The 27,658-nt window shown below is 38.8% G+C and overlaps 1 protein-coding gene across 2 annotated transcripts in view; it reads left to right on the plus strand.

The window, feature by feature from the left end:
- The window catches only part of FGL1 (fibrinogen like 1), a 27,615-nt gene extending 806 nt beyond the window's left edge, over positions 1-26,809 (plus strand). For both annotated transcript variants that reach the window (XM_031031029.2, XM_031031027.2), the window contains 7 exons: positions 9,607-9,686; positions 12,016-12,196; positions 18,306-18,465; positions 18,731-18,828; positions 22,473-22,561; positions 22,759-22,946; positions 26,454-26,809. In XM_031031029.2, the coding sequence (XP_030886889.1) occupies positions 9,624-9,686; positions 12,016-12,196; positions 18,306-18,465; positions 18,731-18,828; positions 22,473-22,561; positions 22,759-22,946; positions 26,454-26,613 (939 nt within the window). In that variant the 5' untranslated portion in view covers positions 9,607-9,623 and the 3' untranslated portion in view covers positions 26,614-26,809. The remainder of the gene's footprint in view (positions 1-9,606; positions 9,687-12,015; positions 12,197-18,305; positions 18,466-18,730; positions 18,829-22,472; positions 22,562-22,758; positions 22,947-26,453) is intronic.
- Positions 26,810-27,658: the final 849 nt, after the last annotated feature.

Below are 27,658 nucleotides of genomic sequence, written 5' to 3' on the forward strand. Positions count from 1 at the left end.
CCCACCCCCCTCCCCTCTAGAACCCTCAGTTTGTTTTTCAGAGTCCATCGTCTCTCATGGTTCGTCCACCCCTCCGATTTCCCCCGCTTCATTCCTCCCCTCCCGCTACCTTCTTCTTCTTTTTTTTTTCTTAACATATCTTGCATTATTTGTCTCAGAGGTACAGATCTGAGATTCAACAGTCCTGCACAATTCACAGATAAACATGCTTCTTTCAATAGCTCTTTCTTCTTATTTCTCTTATCTTGTATTCTTTCATGATAGCTTGCTTAAACCACCATTTTTAAAAATTTTTACATTAACATGTATTTTTGTTTTGTAATTGTTTTTAAAAGTTATATACCATCTGTACAACTTTTCAGTTTAAAACTTAATATTTTTGCCTTTAAGTTTCTCTATCAACTAATTTAAAAAATTTTTTAGTGGGGAAGAAATTGGACTTAAGAGACTTAGAATAATTTATATCAAATAATATGGTACACCAAAGAATAGCCATTTGAAAACTATTTTAGTTTTACAAAAATTGAAAGTTTTGAAACAGACTAAAGCAAAAACATTATAAAAGAAATACAACTGTATAGTAAGAATTAAATAATCTGATACCACTTTATCATAAACCAGATTTGCAAAATAATAATGGTTTACTATGATGAATGATAGAGACCAGACTTTCAAAGCATTTGAAAAGCCCAATACCTAAACATTTCTTCAACATTATAGAAGATGTTTAGAATTACAATTACAATGGGTGGGCGGTTGCCTGTGGGGTTTAAGCCATGATTTCAGCTCAGGTCATGATCTCAGAGTCCTGGGATGGAGGCCTGTGCCGGCCCTGGGCTCAGCATGGAGTCTGCTTAAGATTCTCTCTTTCCCTCTCCCTCTTCCTCTACTCCTCTCCCACCTCCCCACTCCCCCCACCCCCCCCACCCACCTCACGTTTACTATGAATTACTACACGCACTCTCTCCCCCTCTCTCTCTCAAATACATAAATAAATCTTAAAAAAAAAAAAAGAATTACAATTGGTCACTGAGGAATTTTAGATGACTTGAGATATTCTCAGGAATTATTCTAAAGATTATCAAATTAATATAATGACTTTAAAATATATATTTGTAATCACATTTTGAAATGCCTTATTACTGAAGGAGCTGCCAGACTAGAGGCTCCCTCCTTTCTCTGGGAAAGATCAGATTTGATTATTTTAATGGCGATGAGATGGAAATTTCAGGACACCAGGAGACAGAGCCTGCCAAAACATTTTATTGGCCCTTTATTTTCTACCAAGCCTCATGTAAAGTACTATGTATACATGTTATATAATCTCCCAGCATCTCCCAGAGCTCTTTCAACATACGCTGTCTCTTAGACAAGAGCCAGAATCAGACATAGATATAAGACCATAATTTGTTTTTAAAGCTCTTTAAGTTTTTAAGCTAGTTTATTCATTTCTGAAATAAAGTACTTGACCCCACAAATACAGAAGGGAAATTGATGAACCAAAGAAAATATACTAATTTCAACAGACAGCATAAAAGCAAAGTCTAAAAGGCACAAAAATTTCATGACTTTGATTCTTGACTCCCAAATATTTCATCTGATAGCTGGAAGTGGATTAAAACAATGAAGATCTGGTTACTATCACATAAGAAAAATGAGACGTTATTTTCACTACTGAAACAAAAAAGGAAAAATCCCAATCAATAATCCGGCAAAAAAATAATCTTCTCAGTCAGAAGAACAATTTGAATCAGAGTCACAAATAAATGGTATTATATCATACTGTTATACTCATCTCCCAGATTAATGTGAATATACTTAGTGAAAGTTTCTTTTATTCCTTTAGCTAAATAATTTTCCCTCTCTGAGCCTTGTTTCCTGAAGTGTTGATGATGTTTGGGTGATCTCACTTCCTTTTATTATAGTTTGACCATGTGTACTAGTCTCATGGGATAATGCTTCCTACTTCCAAAATCTCTTTATGTGTTTTTAAAAAAATATTTTTATTTTCCATCTTCATTTTCTTTTGCTTGCTTATAATAAAACAAATATTCTTGCTTATTTCCTGTAACATTAAAAAACTTCACATGTTTATGACTCTGCCATTAATTACATGTTAAGAAATTTCCATCATGTGGAGGGGTAATTTTTACTTTGTATGACTTGACTTTATGACAAATTTAAAAGTTAAATGACAAATAACCATAAAGGTACAAAGGAGGTTTTTAAAAAATAGCAGCAGAGCTGTTGTAGTTCTGCTTGGAAATATATTTATTACCAACTGAAAAGTATGAGTCAAACTTATAATTTATTATGAGATAGGTATGATAATAGTTGTAGCCCATTAAGATAGCCTAATTTTAAACATGTTAGGTTTTAAGTTTTTCATTATTTATTTGCTCTTGGGATTTTATAAATTCAAATATCTCTTTAAAACCAATATAAGCTAGCACACACCACATGTCATATTTGCAAATCAATACAAACTTTACAAAAGCCATAGTTTATTAAATATTCTCAGTCATTGCTGAAGGAGGGGAGATGATGAAGGCAATCTGAAAGGGACATCTAATAAATTCAGCAGACAAAAAGAATTTGGTGTTGGGCACCTGGGTGGCTCAGTTGGTCAAGCGTCTGCCTTCAGCTCCGGTCATGATCCCAGGGTCCCAGGGATCGCGTCCCGCGTCAGGCTCCCTGCTCACCCAGGAGTCTGCTTTTCCCTCTCCCGCTACCCCTCCCCTTGCTTGTGCTCTCTCTGTTGCTCTCTCTCTCAAATAAATAAAATCTTAAAAAAAAAAAAAAAAGAATTTTGTCTCTAATAAACAACTGTAAAATTATAACAGATGCTGGGAAGTTCTAAAATTCTAACTTCGATTCATAAATTTTCTTCTCATCAATTCACCAAATATTTTGTTGAGTACCTGAATCAAGTTGAATTGTGTCCATAAAGTGATACGTTCAGTGCTAACTCCCATTACCTGTGAATGTAACCTTATTTGGAAATAGGGTCTTTGTAGATGGAATCAAGTTAAGATAAGGTCATATTGAATTAGGATGAGCCCCAATCCAATGGGCTGGTGTCCTTGTCTGAAGAGGGAAATTAGGCACAGGGACACTCAGAGGGAAGACAGCCATGTGAACGCGCAAGCTGAGAGTAGAGTGTTGCAGACGCACGCCAAGGGATGCCAGTGATGGCTGGCAGCCAGCAGATTCTAGAAAAGGCAAGGAAGCATTCTTCCCTAGAGGCTTTCAGAGGGAGCATAGCTATAGTGACTCCTTAATTTCACACTCCTATGCCCCAGAAATGTGACAGAATCAACTTCTGTTGCTTTAAGCCGCCCGCGGTGTGGTAATTTATAACAGCTGTATGAAACTGATACAGTACCTAAGTATCTACCAAGCATGGAGATATAGCAGAAATAAAAAGGATCAAGTCCTTCATTTCATGGCACTTATGTAACATAAACATATATAGGGTCGCCTGGGTGGCTCGGTCGCTAAGCGTCTGCCTTCGGCTCAGGTCATGGTCCCAGGGTCCTGGGATCGAGCCCCGCATCGGGTTCCCTGCTCCGCAGGAAGCCTGCTTCTCCCTCTCCCACTCCCCCTGCTTGTGTTCCCTCTCTCACTGTGTCTCTCTCTCTCAAATAAATAAATGAAATCTTAAAATATATATATAAAATATTTCATTATATTTGAATATAGTTTTCAATTTCCTTAATGACTAGCTCTTCCTTTTTTAATGTATTAGGTTGAACTGTAAGAAATGGCATACGTTTGAATGGTTTTGACCTAACAAAATGCAAATTTCATATACTTCAAATTAATACACATAATACATTTCTAGGCATTTGTTTACTCTAGGTACTTTGTATGAGGGGAAACATACAACATTTGTCCTTTTGTGTCTGGCTTGTTTCACTTGGCATAAGGTCTTCAAGGTTAATATTTCATTGTGTGTATATATATCTCATTCTGGTGATCCATTCATCTGTGGATGGACATTTGGATTGTTGTTCACACACTTTTTGTCTGTTGTGAATAATGCTGCTATAAACATTGGTGTACAAATAACTGTTCCTATCCCTATTTTCAATTTTATCTGTTTTTTACAGTATGGAGTTTTATTTTTCTTTTTAAAATGAGAATTTTAAAAAAATATTTACTTACATAAGTAATCTCTACACCCAACGCGGGGCTCGAACTCATGACCCTCAAGTCAAGAGTCACATACTCTTCTGAATGAGCCAGCCGGGCAGCCCTCAAATTAGAATTTTTCAATCATAATTTTTTTTAATAAACAATAGAAATTTATTTCTGACAGTTGTGGGGGTGGGAAGTCAAGATAAGCGTACCAGTATTGTTGGGTTCTGGTGAGAACCTTCTTCCAGGTTGCACACAGCCATTTTCTCCACTTATCTTTATTAATTTTTTAATTTATTTTTATTATGATGTACTATATGTTGGCTAACTGAACATAATTAAATCATAATTTTATCACAATTTTATACAGTACTGAAAAATATGTTAACTGAGAGAATTAGCAATAGTGTTAAAGTCTAGGGACAGTTGCCTCTTCTATTTTGCAAAAAGGTAACTCAGAAGATGGGCAATGTAGCAGAAAACACTGCCCTTGAAGTATTTATGATTCAATTACGGAAATACTACATATATTTTATAAACAACTAAGACAAGCTCAAGTCTTGCATAGAGAGCTTTTCCTTTTTGATGACCTTGAGAGAGCACCACTCACCATCTCAGCTTTTCTTAGGAAAGATCAGTCTTGTTTCTAATGAATTATTAGAGAGAGAATCTTAAGCAGATTCGACACCCAGTGCTGTGCCACATGGGGCTCAACATCACCACCCTGAGACCATGACCTGACCCGAAATCGAGAGTCGAACACTTAACCAACTGAGCTATCCAGGCACCCCAATATAAGCTAGTATTTTAAATGTAATTCAATATATTTAATATAAGCTGTATATAAAAGCATCTAGTGTACATAGCACCTGGCATTAAACAGTCACCCCATGTTTGAATTTTAAATGGTTACTAAGATCACAGAGTAAAATATCCATTTTCCTAAACTAAGTTGCTATAAATGGTATCACATGAATGTATAAAAGGATGACTCACTGAAAAAACTGGATCTCCAAGGGCTTAGGAGAGCTTTTCTGCAATGAGTTATTGAATGTGTTCTTGTATTTTGTCTGACTTCTTTGCCCATTTAGCTGTGTGATTTACACAGCACTCCACTTCTTTCTGTACATTTTGGTTATTTTGTTTTCAGTGTTAGATGAAAGGATTAAGTTGTAACAGATAAATTATACAACTTCATGATAAATTGCTTGCTATTGTTTCTCTCTGTCTCTCTCTTTTTTTAATTTGAGAGAGAGAGAAAATGAACAGGGGGCAGGGAGTGGAGAGGGTAGAGAGAGACAGAATCTTTTTTTTTTTTAATGTTTTATTTATTTATTCATGAGAGTCAGGGGGGCGGCAGAGGCAGGCTCCCCGCCTAGCAGGGAGCCCAATGCGGGACTCAATCCCAGGACCCTGGGATCATGAGCTGAGCCGAAGGCAGACACTTAACCATCTGAGCCACCCAGGTGTCCCAAGAGAGACAGAATCTTAAGCAGGCTCCACACTCGGTGCAGAGCTGGACGCAGGGCTTGATTTCGTGACCCTGAGATCATGACCTGAGCCAAAATCAAGAGTTGGATGCTTAACCGACTGAGCCACCCAGGCACCCCTTTAAGTGTTTCTCTTTAGACTGTTAGGTAAATGCAGATGCAGAAAGAAACTTAATATATCTCCCTTCAGAGAGAACTCCTTTGAAAGAAACACAGAAAATTTAAGTTTATACCTCTCCCGTGTACATGAATGAGGCTTGCCAACTGGTGGGCTTCTTTGGAGAAGGATCAGGCAAGGACAAGGCGCTTCTGTTGGAGAATCGCCCAATGTAAGCCTCTGATGATCTTTTCTGTGAGCCTATTCATTCCTCCAGAGAGGAATCCCATGCTCTCTGGCCTGGAAAGTGGTGGGAGGAGTAGAGAGAGGGCTACCTGGCTGCCAGGACAGAATATCCTGGTGGTGTGTGTGTGTGTGTGTGTGTGTGTGTGTGTGTGTGTGGAGGTGGGGGGGTGGGTGTTTCAATCTGTAGAACAAAGTACTCTCCCCTGACCTCCTTTGTGCCTGTGGTCATGCTACCCAGAGCCTCTCTGGTTCAACCTTAGTGGAAAGTAAGCCTTGTTGTCTGATGGGGTGAGAGAAACAGTATTCATGACATGAATTGACAAGGTCAAAGAGAAAGGGAGGGGAGAAAACACCTGGCATGCAATGTTTCGGTGAGAATCAGTGTCAGCCCATCGCCTCCAACCCTGCCTTCGAAGCCAGCTGATGCCTTCAGCCCTGCACCTGGCTGGGGCATTGCAGTGCAACTTAGTCTCCTTCTTGTGATGGTCCCCTTTGCTGCTGCTGGTTCCCCAGTTTTAGCAGCCCTGCCAGCTCCCCAACGTGCTTCTTACATCCTACAAACATGTTGACATTGCATGCCAGGTGTTTTCTCCCCGCCCTTTCTCTTTGACCTTGTCAATTCATGTCTTCTCCATTTTTCTTTACTCCTTTTCTAGTGGGGTTTTATGAAAAAGAAAAAATAAATGCATGTGTTCAATCCAACCAAAAGCCTCGACCCCCTTCCTAACGCTTACTTTCAAAAATACACTTAGCCCTTTGTTTTCCCCTTGACCAGGATAAACATAGAGAAGGAAGGAGGAAGTATTGCCACTGCAAACAGACTAGTTTTATGGCAAGGAAAGGACATTTTCCCCTCTGAGAAAGAATTTTCCTTCCCAGGGGAAAATTTTCTGCAGAGACAACTAACCTTTTATCGGCATCGCTGTAACAAATTAGATCTGGGGATACAACAATTAGCAAGGTGGGGCCTTTGCCTTCAAAAATCTTATTCTAAGCAGTTAGAGAAAGACATGCAAAAAACTGACCACTTGATAATTCCATTGCTTGGCACAGTGCCTGGAACAGAGCAGGCATGCAAACAATGTTTATTGAGTGGATAACTGCTATTTTGGTCTGCAAATATAGTATGGGGGGGGGGTCACAGTGGAGGAAGTAATTAATTTTGTCTTGAGGGGTGGTCTGGGAAAGTTCAATTTTTATATGTAATTACATATGGTTTCACGTCTACTTAATTTATATTGTCCTTAATTTCCATTTTCATGGTTATTTTCATTTCTTGCTTGAGACGCTGCCTCGCCGAGGCTGCCATGTTAATTCTTCCACAGCGTGTAGCACAGTGCTGAGCAGAGAGCTGATAATCAGTAAGGGCTTGCTAATGTGGCCATTCCCTCAGTTTGCCTCTGCTTCAATGTAGCTGTCTCCTCTCCTGCCAGATTCACCTGATGTTCCTTTGGAGAAGTGCATGACTCAGGAACAAATGAGTCACAGCCATGTTCATGAGTGAGGCCGATGTTTACAGGAGAAGGCCAAGCGCGAGGGCCCCCATTCGTCCATGCAGCCTGTTTCCCTGTGTGTTTCAGTCATATGTGGATCACGAGGCAGTCCGTGTGGAGTTCAGGTTAAGGGCATGGGCCGTCAAGGTGGAAAGCCCTCAGCTCAATTGCTGGGTCTTCCATAAACCGGCTGTGTGATCTTAGGGAAATGACTTAACCTCTCTGATCTATTCATTTGTAGGATGAGGATAATAGTACTTGCCTTAGTTATTTGAGAATTAAAGTAGATGCTTATAAAATACACAGCACAGTTCTAGACTTGTAGTAAAAAAATAAAAGTCAGTCAAGTAAAATTATATAGTTATATGTAGCAGACTCTTTATTACTCTCTGTAATGCATAAATTTCACATACTCTAAAAACTCACATTCTATTTTACAGTGCTTCCCAAGGTGGCCATGCACGGTATTTGTCACTGAATTTAAGTGTCTTTCCCATTCTATAACTGTTTTTGTTGGCCTCAGAAGGACTGAGAACTAACTACTTTGTTATAACAGACTTAAAAATTTTTGTATATTAAGTCCTTAAATCATTGCTTCCCAAACTTTGCTGAACATTGGAATCAACAATGTTTTAAAAATTCCATGTACCTGACTGCCACCTTTAGACATTCAATTGAATTCCTGGGCATGGAGATTTTTTTAAAGCTCCCCAAGTGATTCTAATGGGCAGTAAAGTTAGGAACCACCTTTTTAATTATATAAAAATTGAGAAAGAGGGGTGCCTGGGTGGCTCAGTCGTTAAGCATCTGCCTTAGGCTCAGGTCATGATCCCAGGGTCCTGGGATCGAGCCCCGCATCGGGCTCCCTGCTCAGTGGGGAGACTGCTTCTCCCTCTCCCACTCCCCCTGCTTGTGTTCCCTCTCTCGCTGTGTCTCTCTCTGTCAAATAAATAAATAAAAATCTTAAAAAAAAAAAAACTGAGAAAGAGATACCTGAAAAGACCTAGTGGTCACAGGTTCTATAAGAATAAAAATAGGCTAACAAATAATTCAGTTGATTCCAGTTCTTTTCTGGAAACCATAGGTATAAAATCTGTTTGAAGATTATGCAAATATCTCTGCTCTTCTAGGCTCCTTAGCGTCTAAAATTTATGAAAAATCATCTCTGGCAGCACACAGAAGTTATTTGAGGATGAACAAAATTTTTCATCAAGACTCATTACTTCAAGAGTGATTTCATTTTATTTCATTTTATTTTGAGAGAAAGAGAGCATGTGCACAAGCAGGGTAGGAGGGCAGGGGGGAGCGTTGAGGGGAGGGGAGGGAAAGAGAGAGAATCTCAAGCAGACTCCACACTCAGCGCAGAACCCAAACATGGGGCTTGATCTCATGACCCTGAGATCATGACCTGAGCTGAAATCAAGAGTCAGACTCTTAACCGACTGAGCCACACAGGCGCCCCTCAAGAGTGATTTTAAAAATAATCTCAAGAAGTGGTAAAGTGAATTTTCCTCTACAACTTTAAACAGAGCTTAAAGATTTATATCACCTTGGTAGCTTGCCTATCCATTAAGACATCAAGAAAAACAATGCATATCACATCCTATAGTTGTCATTTTTTTCTTTCTTCTTTTAAAAATAAAAGCAGTCTTCCATATACAAAATAAGTTATTGTTCCTTAGGCACTTATCCTATGACAGGGTATCTAAAGCATTAGGTCAAAATTACCACAGTCCTGTCAAGTAGAAATTATGATTTCCATTTACAAATCAGGAGCATTTTAGTAGGTTGCCTGAGGGCACACAACTAGGAAGTGGCTCAGCCAAAACATGGAGCCAGGTCTTTGTTTTTACAGAACCTTTGCTTTGTCTGCACAAGCAGCACATTATAATTAGGACACTCAAAGAGAGGCAGAGTCCCTTTATTTCTGCAATTGAACAGGTTCAGTCCTACTTAAGGTAACAGAGAGCATCATTCTGTGTGAGGGAAGCATGGGAAAATCCAGGGGAATTTCCTTGAAGACTCTCAGACTAGAGATGGAGCTGCATCCGACATCCTGGATCACGTTGAACCTGAACCCAACTCATCACATGAAAAAATCACAGTAAAGAAGTTTATGAAATATCTTTTGTTCTTGTAGTTGTTTCAGTGGGGAAAATGGTGAAGATGTTCAGTTTCATCCTTGTCACCACCATTCTGGTAATGGGCAGGGAAAGCTGGGTAAGCTCATTTATTTATGTATTTATAATACCTGCTTTGACCTGAATTTTCTTTTATTTTGCAGAAAACCTTTAGTAATTTGTCACTGAAAAAAAAATAACTAAGGGGAAAATATGAAAAAGGTTTGTGGACGCACCTGCCACATAATAGGCACTTACAAGAGACGTAATTTTTCTTTCTCAAAGTAAAAACTAGTCTTCACAATAAATAAGTAAAATCTTTTTGAATTTACTGGGGCCTATTTGGGTAGTTAAATAATGTTAGAAACTTAAAACTACCCATGGTAATTAAAATTGACCTAGGGTCTTTCCCAATATTGAGTTTTCCAATATTGAACACTGTTAGTGTAAACTGAACAAATTATTTGAAAGTAATTACAATGAACTCATGCCTTCCTCCATTCATAAATAAATAAAAGGGAGAAAATACTCATTTATTCAAAGTTCTGGGAGAGTGAAAACTCCTAAATTTTAAATAAGCTCACTAAAACTGTGCATGTGGTCTCATAATGATTGAAGATAGTTGCCCTGTACTTTCAGCTATTTTTAAATCGCACACTGCAATTTATATTTAACTATATTTAACACTATCGCAACCAATTTCCACCTATTAGAAAGGAGCACAGGATTCCAGACACCATGAAATGTTCTTGCTGTTCATTTTTTAGACTGGTGGGAATCAGAGAGCTAAGCAAATAATTCAGAGTAGAAAAATCAAGGAGTGTTGAGGAGAGAGCACCAAGAGCAAATAAGAAATGGTCCTCGAGAAATAGCCAGGGGAGATTCGGTGACTCGGACTTGGAAATAGGAGAAGACCTGGACCACCACTTCCCCATTCTCTTGCTATGGGACTTCCAGTTTGGGGGCTGAATTTCTATGTTCACAGTACAGGTCTTCATAGGAAGGGAGTGTACCTCTTTGTCCCAAATAGGGTGTCTAGCTGTGCTGTTCTGACCACCTAGCAGAGGGCCTGGAATGTAGCAGGTCCTCCTATTTATCGAATGAATATAAGGCAGTACATAAAGATAGGAACCGAAAGGCAATTGTAAATTGAGAAATCTGTCTGATGGCTGTTTTAGAAAATGATGTGTATAAAGGTAGTAGTGTAAAACAATCACTCATGAAAATTTAGAATTTCTCAGAAGTGAACATTTACACTTACCATGGGAGATCATGATGTAATTTGCAAATAGAGATGTCAAGGTAAAAGTGGAAAAATGGCAAAAATTAGTCTTTTGTCCTTTTTTCCTTTTTTCCCCACTCTACCTCCAGTAACTCTTCCCACATCAAGTACTCAAAGCCTTTATTGAAGCTTCTAGTCTCAATACCTCTTCCAGAAGCCCCATCCCTGCAGCTCATCTTCCCAATTAATTCCCTACCATGTTTCCTTTCTCTTTGGAAAGTTATCAGACGCCAGCTTAGAAAGGAGCTGATAAATTCTCTTGCATCCAATATTCTTGGGTATTTTGCTCTTTTAGAGAAGATAAATGACCTAACTGGAAAACTCAGCCTCCTCCCATCCCTTTCTGAAGTAATTGAGGGAAAAACAAAACAATAAGCAAAAAGTTAAAGTGACTTCACTAGAATTTGCACAGGTAAGTGGGTGAGATATTCAGGGATATGAGAGTCTAAACTAGCATCCCTTATAAAGGTGAACACATGTCATCGGATTATAAGTATTCCATTAAATTTTTAAGACATTAATGCCAGAAGGTCATTCCAAAGCCTTGTTTATTTTAGGGATTGACACACTAACAATGCAATGATGCCATTAAAACTTTACTGTCAGGAAAGCATTTGATGGCATCACGAAGAGACTGAGAGTAGGGATCTCTAACCGGATTTGAATCCTGACTCCTCCTACTTGCTGGAAAAATCCCTGAGCAAGTTGCCTCACTAGGGTTGAGACAATTCCTCCCTCCTGGAATCATTATGAAGATCGAATGAGACGAATTTAAGGCTCTTAGCTTAGTCATTCAGATTATTTTATATTAATATATAATTTTTTAGTTCAAGCACTTTACCGTAGCCATAATTACTTATTCTTCAAACAACAAATAGTACCAGAGTTTTCAAACCATTTTCTGGTTAGAATAATATTCAGAAATGGGAGTTGGGGACAAATTTTTTTTTTTTAAAGATTTTATTTATTTGACAGAGAGACACAGCGAGAGAGGGAACACAAGCAGGGGGAGTGGGAGAGGGAGAAGCAGGCTTCCCGCCGAGCAGGGAGCCCGATGCGGGGCAGGGACAAAATTGAATCATTAATTTGTCCAGCTTGTTGGGAGCTTTTATTTCCCAGTGAGAATGAGATGCACATCACTTTGCAGGCTCTTGAGAACTGTCTCCAGGAGCAGGCACGGCTCAGAGCCCAGGTGCACTTGCTTGAGACGCGGGTCAAGCAGCAACAGGTCAAGATCACACAGCTTTTGCATGAGAAGGAAATCCAGTTCCTTGATAAAGGAGAGGAGAATAATGTCATTGACCTTGGAGGCAAGAGGCAATATGCAGGTCAGAACCTATTTTTCTTATGGGCTTCAGGAACTTATAATATACACCCATGTGCAATGGGGTTGCTCATTATTTGGTACTTCGGATTTTGCTAAAGAGCTTTTCCTATTCCAATAACAATCAACATGAAGCATTATACCAAATTTAAATGTCTTCTAACACATTTTATCCTTTTCTCTCACTAATCTCTGCAGGGGATATTTAATACCAATGCTAAATACCTCAGAATTTCTATAGTTTAATGAGAGATCAAAGACAATAGATTGTTTACATACTGGTGTGCAAATAACAGATGATACTTGTGAAATTTTACAGTTGAGTTTTGTTTTTGTGTATCATTTCTTGTTACACTTATACAGTTTTCCCTTCTGAAACCGTTATGTGCTTTAGGGTAGTAATAAGGTAATAGAATAAAAGGACAGGGAAAGAAAAAGGACCACAATTATTTAGGGAAATACAAGAGTTGTGTTTACATGTATATTTTATGGTTTGGTAATTTTCCTTTTGACTGGGTCAGTGTTCTCACCCGGAAACTAAATGATCTTAGACTGTCAACACATTGCACTTATCACTGCACATAGCATTATTCCTTATAGAAAACTATTCACTCGCCTTCCTCCAGGCATCTTTTAAAGTAAACAAACCAGAGTTGTCAGAAATGAGGATGCCATCTAGAGCACTGTGTTCCTATGTCTGTTCTAGCTTCTCCCATGATGTATTATAATTTCTTTGTCTATGCATCTGTCCTGATCAATTAACCAGGCACTTTGTAAGGTCTGGGATGACGTTTCATCATTTTTTCTTCCCTCTTGCCTATTCAAGTACCTGAATATAATAGAGCCTCACATTTATGAATGAAAGCAAGGGAGTACATAGATATAGGAAGCGCTAGATAAGCAAATATAAGTTGGAAAATAGATCTGACTGTAAATGAAAAAATGTAAAGGCTGAAGAGATTCCAGGCTGATAGAATAAAGACATCTTTATTTTGTGTTTCTAAATATACTCATCAGTGTAGGATATAAGGATTGTGAGAATTTTAGAAACTAGGCTGCAACAAAATGCTTCCTTCTTTCTTTACTGAGAACCTAATCTCTTTCTGGTCAGACTTTTGTCCTAGGGGCTCCTGACATGCTGTTGTCCCACCACGTGATCCCTTACCCTTGATTCTTGGAGTCCAACTTCCCCTCCCCTGTTTAGGGATCAGAAGGAGGCCTGTGGTAGAGGGATTGGAGGTAGCGTGAGGATGGCCCATGGCTCTGTGGCGTGGAACAAAGAGGAACAAAAGCCAGCTCTGGCAAAAATAGGCTTGGGAAACAAAGGCCCTGTCTGAGGCAATCTTGGGGGCAAAGAACCAGGAACGAGAACCTAAGGAGAGAACCACAGTGACGATTAGGCAAGACAGTGAAAGAAGGCTCAGGAAAGCAATCAAACAAAAAGCAAAATCAGTAGAAATTCCTTGAAGACTGATTCTGAGCCAGGGCTTCCCACTAGAATCACCTGGTGACCTTGTAAAATGCCGAAGCCAATAAAAGAGCCATGAAGGGTCTGAGGTTTTACTCTCTTCGCAGCCTAACAAGTTAGCCTGCCACCGTTTCATGGATGCCAGCAGAAGAAAAGAGACTCCCGGGTCAGGAGTCTTCATGTTTGTACCGATATCCCTTGCTTGCAAATACTGAAGGAGCAAAATGGAGTAATCCAGGTGGAGAATGTGCAGGCAGTGGGCTGTGTCACAGCTGAGGAACGCTGAGCTTAGGAAACATCAATCTTTTATTTATTATGGGTTACAAGCAAATTGGCCCAGTTTTTTCTCCTTTGCAAGAGACATTATTGTTATGAAAGTGGACAGAAACTAACCTGTCATCCGTCTCTATCTTCTAAGGCTGTTTACTATACAAACATCCCTGAAAAAATTAGTCCAGAACATGAACTCTGCTTACAAAATGTGCAGAAAGGCAATGACCCCTGGGAAACTGTATACATATAGTGCCAAGGTTCCACTCCAATTAAATGAGAATTTAGGCTGCAATTAAATGAGAACCCCTACAGGACTGAAAAGGGCTTGTGCTTTTGCTGATGCATGTGGATGAGATTGTTCAAGACCAGAATCAGGTCAGGCTTCTCCCCAGATTTCTTCTCACAGGCTGAGGTCACCTAGTAGAAGGCTTTGCTTCTTTTCAGGTAGGAGGTAGGGTATTGTGGCAATTCAACACCCTTTTCATTCGATGACGTTTGGGGCCTAATTATAATGTGGTCAGTTATCCACTTAGCAGGCTTTAGCTACCTCTCCCGAGACTGTGGAAAATTTAAGATACAGATGTCAGAGTAGGATCTCAGTAAGTTAATTAGGGCAATCATTTTTGATAACAGGGTTGATTCAGACAAGGGGGTAACCAGAATGGCCAAATGACCATTTGATTGATGACTTTGTCTGATGGGCTGAGTTGTACCCTCCCCATTCATATGTTGAAGCTCTAACCTCTAAAGTCTATGAATACGACTAAGAGATTAAGTGAAAATAAGGCCATTAGGATGGGCCCCCCCAATCTGAGTATCCTTATAAGAAGAGACGCCAGGGAGACTGGTGCCAGAGGAAAGACCGTATGAGGACACAGCAAGAAGGCAGCTCTCTGTAAGCCAAGGACAGAGGGTTCAGAAGAAGCCAACCCTGCTGGCACCTTCTATGATTCCAAAAGGGGTACACAACTAATCTCAAGGTCAAGGAACTTGTGGATATAAGAGAAGTATCATTATTCCAAATTCCAAAGTAAGTTCAAAACCCAAGGTATGTATTCAGATACGATCTGAGCAGGTTGTGAACACAGATTCAAGTGTCCAGTCATGTCAGGAGGCAGGTGATTGGATGTTGGTTACAAGCACTGTGCAACCAGTCATGGGAAGAATGAGGTTGAGGAGCTACAACTCCAATCCCTATGTCAGGAGTGCTGGGTGGGGACCTCGGGAAACAAGAAGTCACCAAGAATAAGGCAGAAATCAGTTACTAGGAAATGGAAATACCAAGGTCAGAGGAGGACTGACTGTATAAGCAGGAGTTGGATGGAAGAGTCACATGGACAGTGTCTAGACGAACCATTATAGTATGTGTATGTGTCTGTCTTATAACATTATAGCACATACAATAGGATAGATGATAGATATTTTCTTGTTTTGGATATAACATTAAAAAAAACCCCAGAAGTTAATAGATCTGTGTCATATTCTTCATATACAATAGAAGCATTGAAGCCTGGTTTCAAATTCCCACTGCCCATCTTGCTAGCTGTAGCCTTTGGGCAAGTGACTTAACCTTTATGGCCCTCATATTCCTCGTCTGTAAAATGAGAATGATAAGAATGTTTCTTTGTTGTAAAGATTAAGAGTTAACACATGTAACATGAGTACAATAGCATTTCGTACAAAAGAAGCACTCAATGAATGTCAGCCATCTATCCACATTATTATATACTCTCCCCCTTGTTTGCACAGGAGCAAGCCTCTTCACCCTACCCCTCAAGAATCCTGCCCTCTCCAAGGGACCAACATCCTTTCTTCTTTTAAGTTTCCTTCTTAATGTTGCCTGGTGGGGAGAATGACTATAGCAGGGTGAGCTCTTGCATTTCCCAGCATGCCCCTGAGTGGCCGCTGAGCTCATGCTGGCCTTTCTTTGAGCTTAGAATGACTTTGCTTCTCAGCTTTGAGCTCAGCCACCATTCTGGGACAAGAGGGAAGTCCATGTGGCAGGCTGTCATGTCACTTTGTGAAGCTTAAACATTCAGCCTTCCAACATGGCTTGCTTTCTGCATGATCAGAGAAAGTATTCACCTCATCCAGTTTAGTGCAGTATTTGTCAGAGGGCAGGAAATCTTGGCCTCACTCTAGTATTATGTAAGTATCCAAAAATCCCTTTTTGTTTTTTAAACTCCCATGAGCACAGAGCCTTCTAACCTTGCCCTTGCCTGCCTATTCTCCAGAGACTTGAGTGGGTCGAAACATTTTGAAAACATTATAAATACCTAGTTAATGTTTTACACCCTACATTGCTTGAACTTCCTGCTATCATAGTATAAGTTACATTTCCCCAAGGCAGGCTCCTTATTTCTAACTTATTTTTTATGAGCAATTTTGCTACTGGTGCTTTTTGATGTTTTTTTTTTTTTTTTTACTTGTTGGGTGTTTTTTGTTTTTGTTTTTTGCTTTTTTTTTTTTTCTTTTAAGTTGAAAGCTTTCCTCTGGATTTGTGTTTGGTTTTTTCCTCTGGGAAGAAGGAAAAAAATTTTAAAAACACAAACTTGCAGTTGGCATAAAATAGAAACAAATAGAAAATGTTGGCTGCAAATGCTATATTCACAAAGTTTTCCAGAGGAAAAAGTTATAGCTAATCATTTCCATATTTGCCTGGAAAATAGTCTGAATCTTTGGAGTTTTTACTATTCAGCTCTTTGGTAGGAGATTATACGTAAGCAAAGCGCTCCTTCCTTAACAAGGTTAAAATCTGCTTACTTTAATGAAGAGTGTTGTACAACTTACTTGACCACAAAATGTAAGCTTTTGAACAACACTGAACTAATTTTAGGTAATGCTTTTTTTCTTATTTAATTGCCAAAAAGGATTTTTTTTTTAAGAATCCATCATGCATAAAGAATGGGCTTTTGAGGGGTGACTGGGTGGCTCAGTCGTTAAGCGTCTGCCTTCAGCTCAAGTCATGATCCTAGGGTCCTGGGATCGAGCCCCACATCAGGCTTCCTGCTCCACGGAAAGCCTGCGTCTCCCTCTCCCACTCCCCCTGCTTGTGTTTCTGCTCTCGCTATCTTTCTCTGTCAAATAAATAAATAAAAGAATAGGCTTCTGAATCTCAGAAATAAATATACAAATAAAGCCTAAATCATTACAAAGATGAACAACTCACCAAAGCTGTAGTACATGATTGGTCTCAACTTGGTGAGAGCTTTTGAAAGCGACAAAGGTTCTTTATTTTCTTTTCTAATTCGTATTGCCTATTCTACCAATTTAATGCACAGTGTATTTTACTTGTAACATAACAGAGTTGTAGAAAATTGGGCATCAAAACAATGAAAATGAAGAAAGAACTTTAAAATATCCAACCAGGAACAGAATTTTTTTTTAAAAAAAAAAAAAGGAAGGAAATTAACAAAATGATAAGGGTAAAACATGAAAGTTAGCTATAATGTTAAGTTATAGTATTTTTACTCAAAAGTCTGTAACTAGGTATTCTTCAGATCATCTCTTTCTAGTGGCCACTACTTCAACCAACCTTTAAACAGCTTCCTAGGCATCGAAACAAGAGTGAAGTCCATACTTGCCGTATATTCTCTAAGTGTGTACATATCAGCCTAGATGAGACCCAGTGGCTATTAATTTATCCTACCCTCAAGTAATTTAAGAAATAGATATTACTTTTTGGTGACAAATTGGTACCTCTGTTTGCTCCAATAGTTAAAGAAATATCATGGTGAAGAACATAGGGATAAAAGGAATAGCAGAAGCTTGCAGTTTTTAGCAAAAACATCTAAGAATGCATGGACTGTTAGAAATTTCAGTGGGCTAGTAAAAAAGTCTGTTGAGACTGGGAGGTTATAAGACTCTAACAAGAAGATTACTATTTTGAATTAATCTCCAGATGTTCAGAATGATTTATAATGCTCTAAGTCAAGATAACCCATATTAAATTATTTGTTCGAGGTTATATTTCTACTTTCATTTTAGCTTCCTAGGAGAGATAAGTTCTACTATTCTGTCAGATTAGGTTATAAATTCCAATTAAATATACTGTAATTAACTGAACATATGTAATTTTTTAATTGTTTTCCACAAAAATGAGAAATGAGAAACCAAATACCTCTTTTATTTTCATGATCATGTCAAGGAGTCAGATGATAATTAAATACTAGGAAAGGAAATAAGACTTTCCTAATATCTACTGGAAGATGTCCAAGATGCAATTTTAAAAAGCTGATTATCTGCACCATGTGTTTATCTGTCTCCATTAGTATTGAGTAATCTTATCCAGAGGCTCTCATGTGGGGCGGGGGCTAGAGAGGGGAGACATAAGACATATAACAAATGTTACATTACCTTGTTTTGCAAACAGACTGTTCAGAGATTTTTAATGATGGGCATAAGCGCAGTGGATTTTACAAAATCAAACCTCTCCAGAGCCCAACAATATTCTCCGTTTACTGTGACATGTCTGATGGAGGAGGATGGACTGTAATTCAGAGACGATCTGATGGCAGTGAGAACTTTAACAGGTGTGCTAATTATGACATAAGGATTTATTTGGAGTAGCATGTGTGAGATTCATAACAAGTTAAGCCTTTTTTTATTATATCCTGAGGTCTATAATTAGAATTTCACTCTGTAAGTATGACTACTGAAAGTGCATTTACTAATAAAGAAAATGACAAAAGAATTGAGAAAAGGGTGGGGGTGGTAGTTGGGAGGGGTGGGCACCTTGGTTACTACAAAGGTCCTTTTGGGTTTTGCTAAAATCAGCTTTCACTTTGTATTTTTTAGAGGTTGGAATGACTATGAAAATGGCTTTGGAAATTTTGTTCGGGAAAATGGTGAATATTGGCTGGGTAATAAAAATCTCCACTTACTGACCACACAAGGTAAGGTTTGCCTGTTATCAAATTCACTTGAAGTACAATTAAAAAAAAAAAAAACACTAAAATGTTTTTCACTAAACCATAGGCAGTGGAACCAATTCAGTAACTGCTGTGTTTTGCAGATGGCAAGGATCCCTTTGGGGCAATAATCCCCTTTATAAAATGTGGCCACTTAGAACTAGGACCAGAGGCAAAGAAACTAGATCTTCACTGGGGGTGGGAGATTTCTCATATATTTATTTTCTATTTCCGGAAAGGAAATGGAATGTCATCATCCTTCTTTTTTTAATGCCTCAAGTTCCTCGAAATATCTATACTGGGTCAGCCATCCATTGCCACAATAATAGTATGTAACAAACCACTTCAAGACTTACTAGTTTAAAGTCAGAATCATTTATTGTGGCTCACAAATGTACAAGCTGGGGGGGTGGGAGCAGTTTTGCTCACCAGGGCTGCTGATCTCGGCTGGGCTTGCTCATGGCTCTGTGACCAACTTCCTGGTCTGCGGGAGGCTGGCTGCTGTAGGTTGGCCTCAGATGGAACGATTGGGCTCTGCTCTATACCGTCTCTCGTCTTCCAGGTAGCCAGCCTGGACTTGTTCTTGTAGCTCAGGCAGAGTTCCAAAAAAGATAGGGCAAGTACGAAAGTTGTTTGAGACCTAGCCTTAGAACTGGCACATGGTCATTTTCACTGCCTTCTCCTGGTAAAAACAAGTCACTGGACCAGCACATTTTAAGGGGAGAGAAATGGACTTAATGGAAGGAGTTACAAAGTCGTATGGCAAAGGTTGAGACAAACAATTGGGGCATTGGGGTTGTTTTTGCAATCAAATACCATAATAAATGTCCCTGTCTCCATCCCCCTCAGCTTTTATTTTGAGAAATTTCAAAGATACAGCAAAACTAAAAGAAGAGTCAACCTCCCCCTAGATTCCAGACTAATATTTTACTGTTTTTATTATTTTAACCACGTTCCTATCCATCCAGTGAGCCATTTTATTGACACATTTCAGATTGAAGACATCTGTACAATTTCCCCTGTGTGTTATGTACTGGCTGGGTATCTTCTACTAGGGCTCAATAACTGTCTAAAATATCATTAGTTTGATGAATTTTCCAAGCTTCTCTTTCCCATGTTCATTTACTCCAGCTCATTGCCTTCCTTGCCTCAAATGCACGCCTGAGAATGTAGACAATCCCACTCAGATCTGATTCAGAATGTTTTATAAAAGGCAATTGTATTGCTCAAGAAGGCATGCTATATCCCACTGGCAATGCATTAAACATAAAAGCAAGGCTTTTCTTCTTTCATCCAAGTTAAGGAAAGTGATTAGTGTTTCTATATTCATAATTCATAAGTTGGATTATAACTATTGGGATCTTTGAGACACCAGAATAATAGCTAGAGAGGATAGATAATCCTTTAAGCCTGATACTTTCTTTGCTCGTCCTTCTTGTGATCAATGCTCTCTAAATTTACATAAGATTTCCCTTCCTTCAATGTACTTATTTTCCTACTTTGGAGTGTTTTATGATAGATATATAACACTTACCATACCTGCTTTTTTTTTGCACATTAATATTTATCTGGTTTCTTATTCAAACTATGAAAACTCTAAGAAGTAACCCTTGGCTCCTTCTAAATACACAAAGTTCAAAATTATTTGTCAGATTATTATTAAATGCTTATTTACCCAGATGCACATTGCCAACACATCTCCTTCCCCTTCATGTTTTTTTTTTTTTTTTTAAAGATTTTATTTACTTATTCATGAGAGATAGAGAGAGAGAGGCAGAGGCAGAGGGAGAAGCAGGCTCCCCGCAGAGCAGGGAGCCCGACGCGGGACTCGATCCCAGGACCCTGGGATCATGACCTGAGCCGAAGGCAGACGCTCAACCGACTGAGCCACCCAGGCGTCCCCCCCTTCATGTTTTAATTGGTGTTCAGGCTCCTACTCTCATGACAGCTAAAAGTTCCAGGCTTCACAATCACATATCACATCATCCACAGGAAAACCCATGCCTTTGCAATTCTTTAATTGTGAGAGCTTAAGGCTAGTGAATTTCCTCTGAAAATAGCCTTGTCCCCATTATGTAAGTTTTGACTGGAAATTTTGCAATAACATTAATTTAGAAATGGTCTGTAATTTCATTTTTATTTACTTATTGACCATAAAGATATTAAGATGGTTACCTGAAACATTGAGTCTGACTTTGTATCTCTTCGACAATGCAAAGTATTTTATAGGAGAGTTAACTCAGCCTACCTTACCGTTCTCATCCACTTCACCATCTTGGCTCAAATAAACTTTATGGCCCTTTGATAAGATTAGAGGGGTCTCTCCCAGAATCCCACAGTAAAGAGCTCCCTGGGAGGAAGAGTCTGTGGGGCTAGAGCACGAAAGCCAAAAGAAGCCCACACTCCTCCCCACTCAGTAAGGACCAATCCAGCATTCCCTGTCTGAAACAGTCCTGAGCTTGCTTCCAGGACCTGTTCATGCCTCTTTTCATCTATCACCTTTGAGAAGATTGTGCTGCTGGTGTGCACACCCCTAGGCCTGAAGGGAGGTAAAGCAACAGCTTTTAGTGTGGGTATAAACAGAGCTTGGATGTGCAGCCTGCAATGTCCACAAATGTGGACAAGGCCCCTTTCTGTGCATGATGGAGATAAGAGATAGGGATAGGAAAAGAGGAGGCAGACCATACACGAGACCTGTGTGGTGGGGTCCAGAGCGTCTCTCTCCCTGGGCCTCCATGTTCTGGCTTGGAACCCCAAGGAGACTAAGATAGTAAATTCAAACCCGGTCTTATAGGTCATTGTGAAGTTTTATTTATCAAAGTAGGAGGATAGAACATACATTATCTAACAGTTTTATGTATAATTTTCTGGTTCCTGATAATAGTTCTGTTTTTCAAAAAAGAATAGTCTTTGTGATTTACAAGTGATGGGACAATGGAGAAAAGAAGATCACTTGAAGATACCAACTAGTTCGATTATTGTTTACTTTTAAGATCAACATTCTTACTGAAAGTAAGAAAAAGAAGATAAATGTTTAAACTTCTTAAAACTTCTATTTATTCTTTCATTGTTAGATTTTTTTTTTTTTCTTTTTCCCGAGAGAGAGAGATTGAGACAGAGCATGTGTGTGAGTAGGGGGAGGGACAAAAGGAGAGGGAGAGAGAAAATCCTAGGCAGGCTCCATACCCAGTGTGGATCCCAATGCAGGACTTGATCTCACAAGCCCGAGATCATGACCTGAGCTGAAATCAAGAGTCAGACGTTTAACCCACTGAGCCACCAAGGCGCCCCTCATTGTTAGATTTCTTAATCTATTAACTAAATAATGACTTATTTTCTGTTGTTCTTTGTCAAGTAAATTGCACTAGCTTTTACCTGCGATAGATCTGTAGAAAATTTCCACCTTCAATATTGTGTCTCTAGCTATTTTCAAGTAAAATACACAATAAAATGTTCATGTTGTAAATACAATGGAGTCATTGTTTATTCTTTGAAAACTGACTCATGGCAGAAGGAAATGGTTTAAGTAAAATAGAACCATGAGTTGTTTTTAAACTTCAATAAATCAATGTCATCCCACACATCAGGAATATCCTATAATTTCTTGCTTGGTTTTTTTTTTTTTTCAGGAGACTACACTTTAAAAATCGACCTTGCAGATTTTGAAAAAAATAGCCGTTACGCACAATATAAACTTTTCAGAGTTGGGGATGAAAAGGTACTCAAATTTTCAAATAAGTAACATCATGAATTAATGTGTAAAATATAAACCCTAAGGTCAGTGGAAACAAAGATAGACAGTAGGACCTGTTCTTTTGTTTATTAAACATATTATTAACATTACCATTAATTATTAACACTAAATTAACACATTAGAGTGACAACTGATAGTGGAAGTTGCCTCTTTTCCTTTAGAATTCCTATGAGCTGAATATCGGGGAATATTCTGGAACAGCTGGAGACTCCCTTGCAGGGAATCTTCATCCTGAGGTGCAATGGTGGGGTAGTCACCAAAGAATGAAATTCAGCACATGGGACAGAGATAATGACAACTATGAAGGAAACTGTGCAGAAGAAGATCAGTCTGGCTGGTGGTTTAACAGGTTTGCGTTTTATAAACATCGTTGTGATGGCGTTGATGATATCTCACTAGTGGGCATTAATTATAACATGTGAGGTAATGTTGTCTTCTTTGTAGTATTGGTATTATTAAGTAATCATGCTTATTAGAATTCTTCAGGGATGAAGTATTTTTGAGGATTTGTTCATTGTGTGCATTAATAAAGCTTGAAAGGTGTTATAGAAATAAATCAAATTACTACTTATGCAAAGATTGCTTGCAAACTGAATGATGGGTGAGTTATCATAAACAGTTGGCCACAAATTGACATGAAGATATAGGGAGGATTTATATAGGAGAAATATTTTCAGCATTCTAATAACCAGTTTGGTCTTCACTTTCTCCTATTATATGAAATGGCCATGTTCTTTTTGTAATTTTTTCTATATAAAACTACTTTTCGATCACTGTGACTTCCCTTAAATCATTGAATCCAAGCTCCTCCCAATACAGAAATTCCCTCTACAATATTCCTGACACCTAATTCCACCCTCTGGCTGAATACTTCCATGTTACTTTATCAGCTAGCTCATTCCATTTTTTCAATTGTACTCAGTTTTTCCTTTTATTATCTTGAAATCTGCCTTCTTATATCTTGCCAGATTTTTTTCTCAGTAGTTAATAGAGCAACTGTAATTCCCTTTCAACAAAACCCCGCAGGCAATGGGTGAGAAGATATTTATTGTATTCCTCAACATTTTCTCTTCTCTGGGCCAGATAGTCTTGACTCATTTAACTGTTCTCCACCCAAGATGGTTTCCAGATAGCTCCCTTTGTTGTAATTACAAAGTTTAGGCAAGAATGGAAACTTCACACAGTCTTCCTTAAAAATAACCTGATGGGTCTGCTGTGTCTGCAAAGCAGATGTGCTCCAACTGCTAGGTAGTGCACAGGTTTGGAATGGCTTTTCTCTTTAGAAAACAAGGACCACCTCAAAATGTCTGGACATTTAGATTTTCCATTATGGAATCTTTAGTAAGTGAGCGTATCTGGAGCGTCAGATTTTCCATATTATTGAAGATTATCCATTAAGTTCCACAATCCAAATTTTAACCTTATTTTTGTGATGTAAGTACTTTCAAGGCATTTTGCAATCCTCTATCTTATTAAGTGGAGGTAGACAAGGCATATGTTAATTTTCCCTAAAAGCATGAGAGTCCTCCCTAGGAACATCAGCTATTGTGATGTGCTGATTTTAGAGTTGTAGATTTTATGGAGAGACAGCTAGTTGTAGGTAGTGTGGTGTGTCAAGTTGACACTAAGTGGTTGTAAAAACAGGCCATCTTTGTCACTTTCTCTTCCTCCTCCTTTTTCCTCCCCTGTCCTTCTAAGTTAGCATTATGTAAAAATTATCAGCATTATGTAAAACTTATCCATAATTCACTAAGTTGCAGGATCCCTTAATGTTTGATTTTGAACAGAAGGCCATATATAGAAATAACATCGCTTCTCGGCCTTTTGGCGAAGATCAAGTGTAGAAATAACAATCATTATCAGTTGACATTACCATGAACCTACCCCGTTGACTGGTTGCTATTGTGTCTAAAGGACAACCAGCAACATATTAACATGGGCAAATAAATGATTTACTTGACTTTAGATATAGGGGTTCAGAGATGACAAAGAAAGGCAATTCAGTAGCTGGGGCTGCCAAAGAACCCTTCATTATCCTTGAAGCCAAAGGAGATGATAAGTCTGTACAGGTGGAAAATCAGTAACGCTGGAGGAAAAGTCAATTGTTCTAGAAGCTTGGTGCTATTTCTACCAGGCCTCCTATTCCTCTTGTTTAAACCTATCATCCTCTTCCTCCTTACCCTCTTTGTTTTCATCCTAAAGTTCTAACTTACATGAAATGTTGGCACTTCAATTATCCCTCACCTGCAAGACGTTCTTTCTCCACATAGCAAACCAGTCGCTGAGTGTGGCTGTCTTCTGTCTTCTCTGCTTTGCTCATGCAAATGCTCACAGCTACTTCTTCACCGACGGCATCCCAGCCATCTCCCGCCCCATCCAGTTACAAGTTCAGGCTGTTTCTGAAACAGAAAGGTGCTGGAAAATCGGTTTCAGAATAGCTAAGATTTTGTATGCTGACCATGCAGTCAGTTTTCTTAATGGGATTCAAATCACAGAACCAATAAAAATTATATATGTAGTAGATGCCTCTAGGAAAACAGAGATAGGCCAAAATATATATTCCGGAGGCTCAGTGGGGAGTATTTTTTTTTCTAACATTACTTTCCACACAGTTTTAAAGCCACAGTAGGTTTTTGATACTTGCCGAGTTAGCATACATGGTTTCAGTTACATACAGTTAAATTAGGAGACTGTCCGGGTGGTGAGCAAGAGCAAATCACTAAGCTGGTTAAGTGATCCACGCCAAAACTCAGCATCTATGGATAAATTATATGCTTTTTTGATTCAATAATCTGGGTACTTTCCATAGATTTTTCAGAACTATCCCTTGTGAATGTTCTCCTTATATCCTATTATCTGCCATCTGTTCATTTCAATCAAGAAATATGTAGCGACTCATTCTTAACATACACAGTAAATTATCACATAAGCTTAGTTATCCATATCGGGGCAAAATTTACGGGTTTTAAAGGAGGAAGTGGGACATTTTAAAATTTATGATAAGCCAACCAACTTATCTAGATTGGAATGATATGTGTTAAAAAAATAACTCGGCAGGGCGCCTGGGTGGCTCAGTCGGTTAAGCGACTGCCTTCGGCTCAGGTCATGATCCTGGAGTCCGGGGATCGAGTCCCGCATCGGGCTCCCTGCTCGGCGGGGGGTCTGCTTCTCCCTCTGACCCTCCCCCCTCTCATGTGCTCTCTCATTCTCTCTCTCAAATAAATAAATAAAATCTTTAAAAAAAAAATAACTCGGCAAATCAGACAAACGATTATTGGTTAATTGCTGGGAAAACTTTAAATGGTGGTTTAGGTTTTGTTTTCCTACCCTTGAGGTTAAAATAATGGACATGTTGGCGATTTTTAAAAAAGGGGAGGAAGGGAGTTTGCAGTGCAAAAGCTAAGTCCTGGCAGCGGATGGATGAACACATACGAGCAAATGATCCAGGGAAGATGGCAAGAGAGCGCCCTGCCCCACCTGGTTTTGTTGACCCCGCTTGCAAAGGCCCACGGTGATAAGGTCATGTTTTTGTTTGCTTGCTTTCCCTTTTTCTGTGTAAAAGCGATTAAGAACAGAAATGCTTTTTTTACAGGACACTACAGGTGAGCTGGGCTGTATCCTGAGACTGGGTACAGCACTAAAATCCATCAGTTGAAAAAACCCATCTATTGTAGAAATCTCCTGGCTTTTGGAAATTGATCAAGATTCTCCTGTCTGAAAAATGGCAGGATTCATAGTCAAAATGTTTTTTGTTTTTTGCTTTCTGTTTTTTATCATCTGCTAGCCAATAAAAGGGTTTCAGAGGAAGGCGATTTTTCTGGTCTGACTGTTTTGTGTTTATTTTTCTTCCCACTAGGTGTCACTCCGCAAACCTGAATGGCTTATACTACCCGGGTCCCTACAAGGCTAAAACGGACAATGGGATTGTCTGGCATACTTGGCATGGATGGTGGTACTCGCTGCAATCTGTGGTTATGAAAATCAGGCCAAATGATTTTATTCCAAATATTGTTTAATTTTTCCCTGGTGGGCTTTCGTTCTGTAATTCATCTAGGTTTAATGTGATTTGAAAAATAGCTCTTCTGCACATACACGTGCTTATAGATGGTAATTGTAATGTGTACTACTTTTCATTACTACTTACCTTGATTACATAATGAACTGTCAGTGCAGCAAATATGTGTATTCTTCAAATAAATATAGATTATTGGATTCCTATGTGCAGAACATTATGAGAAGCGCTTATGTTGAACAACACATAAAAAGCACAGAATATATAACATGTCTTGGGTAAATACATGTTAAATTAAGTATAAATGCAGTTGAAAACACACATGGAAAAATATGGTAAATGACGGATTGCCAAATCAACTGCATAGACAACAAATATGAGTTAGGATTTGAACTTAGATCTCTGACTATGAGCTGGAACTCATAAACACAATTTAGGGTCTTAATCACTATAAAACATTACCCTGTATTTTTAGGATGTTTGTGTAGGTTCACACTTCTTTCAGAAGCCTCATTTTAATCCGTACACCAGTCCTCTGAGGTATTGTTACCCGCCCCCCCCAATAACAGAGCTGAACATTTGTCGATCTGAGATTTTGTGACTGCTCAAAGTTACAAAGCTAGGAAGCCAGGGAACAAGGATTCAACTCCAATTTCAGAGTCAAATTCTGATCCCAAATCCAATCTTTTGCTACCATGTTACAGCTTCTTATGGATAGGACTTGGATAGGTGAGGTGGAGGGAGAGAACCTTTCAAGTGAAAGCAAAAGTATGAATAAAGGCAAGAGAGTCTAAAAAATATTTGAGTGCCCACTGTTCAAGCCCAAGTGAAGCTCATTTTTTTAAATCAAGACATGAACTAATCAGAAAAATATAAATAATTTTAAAAGCTGGTAAGTATAAAGGAAAAATATGTTCCTGGGGAAGGTACAACAGGGGACCTGACCTGGCTTGGTGGGAGGGGATCAGAAACTCCTCCTGGAAGTACTAAATTTTTGAGTGAGATTTTTAACTGGGTGTATGTGGAAGATCATTGCAGGCTAAGGGAAA

Source organism: Leptonychotes weddellii, chromosome 2, assembly GCF_054177405.1.
Source record: "Leptonychotes weddellii isolate Sample4059 chromosome 2, ASM5417740v2, whole genome shotgun sequence".
Taxonomy (NCBI): Eukaryota; Metazoa; Chordata; class Mammalia; order Carnivora; family Phocidae; genus Leptonychotes; species Leptonychotes weddellii.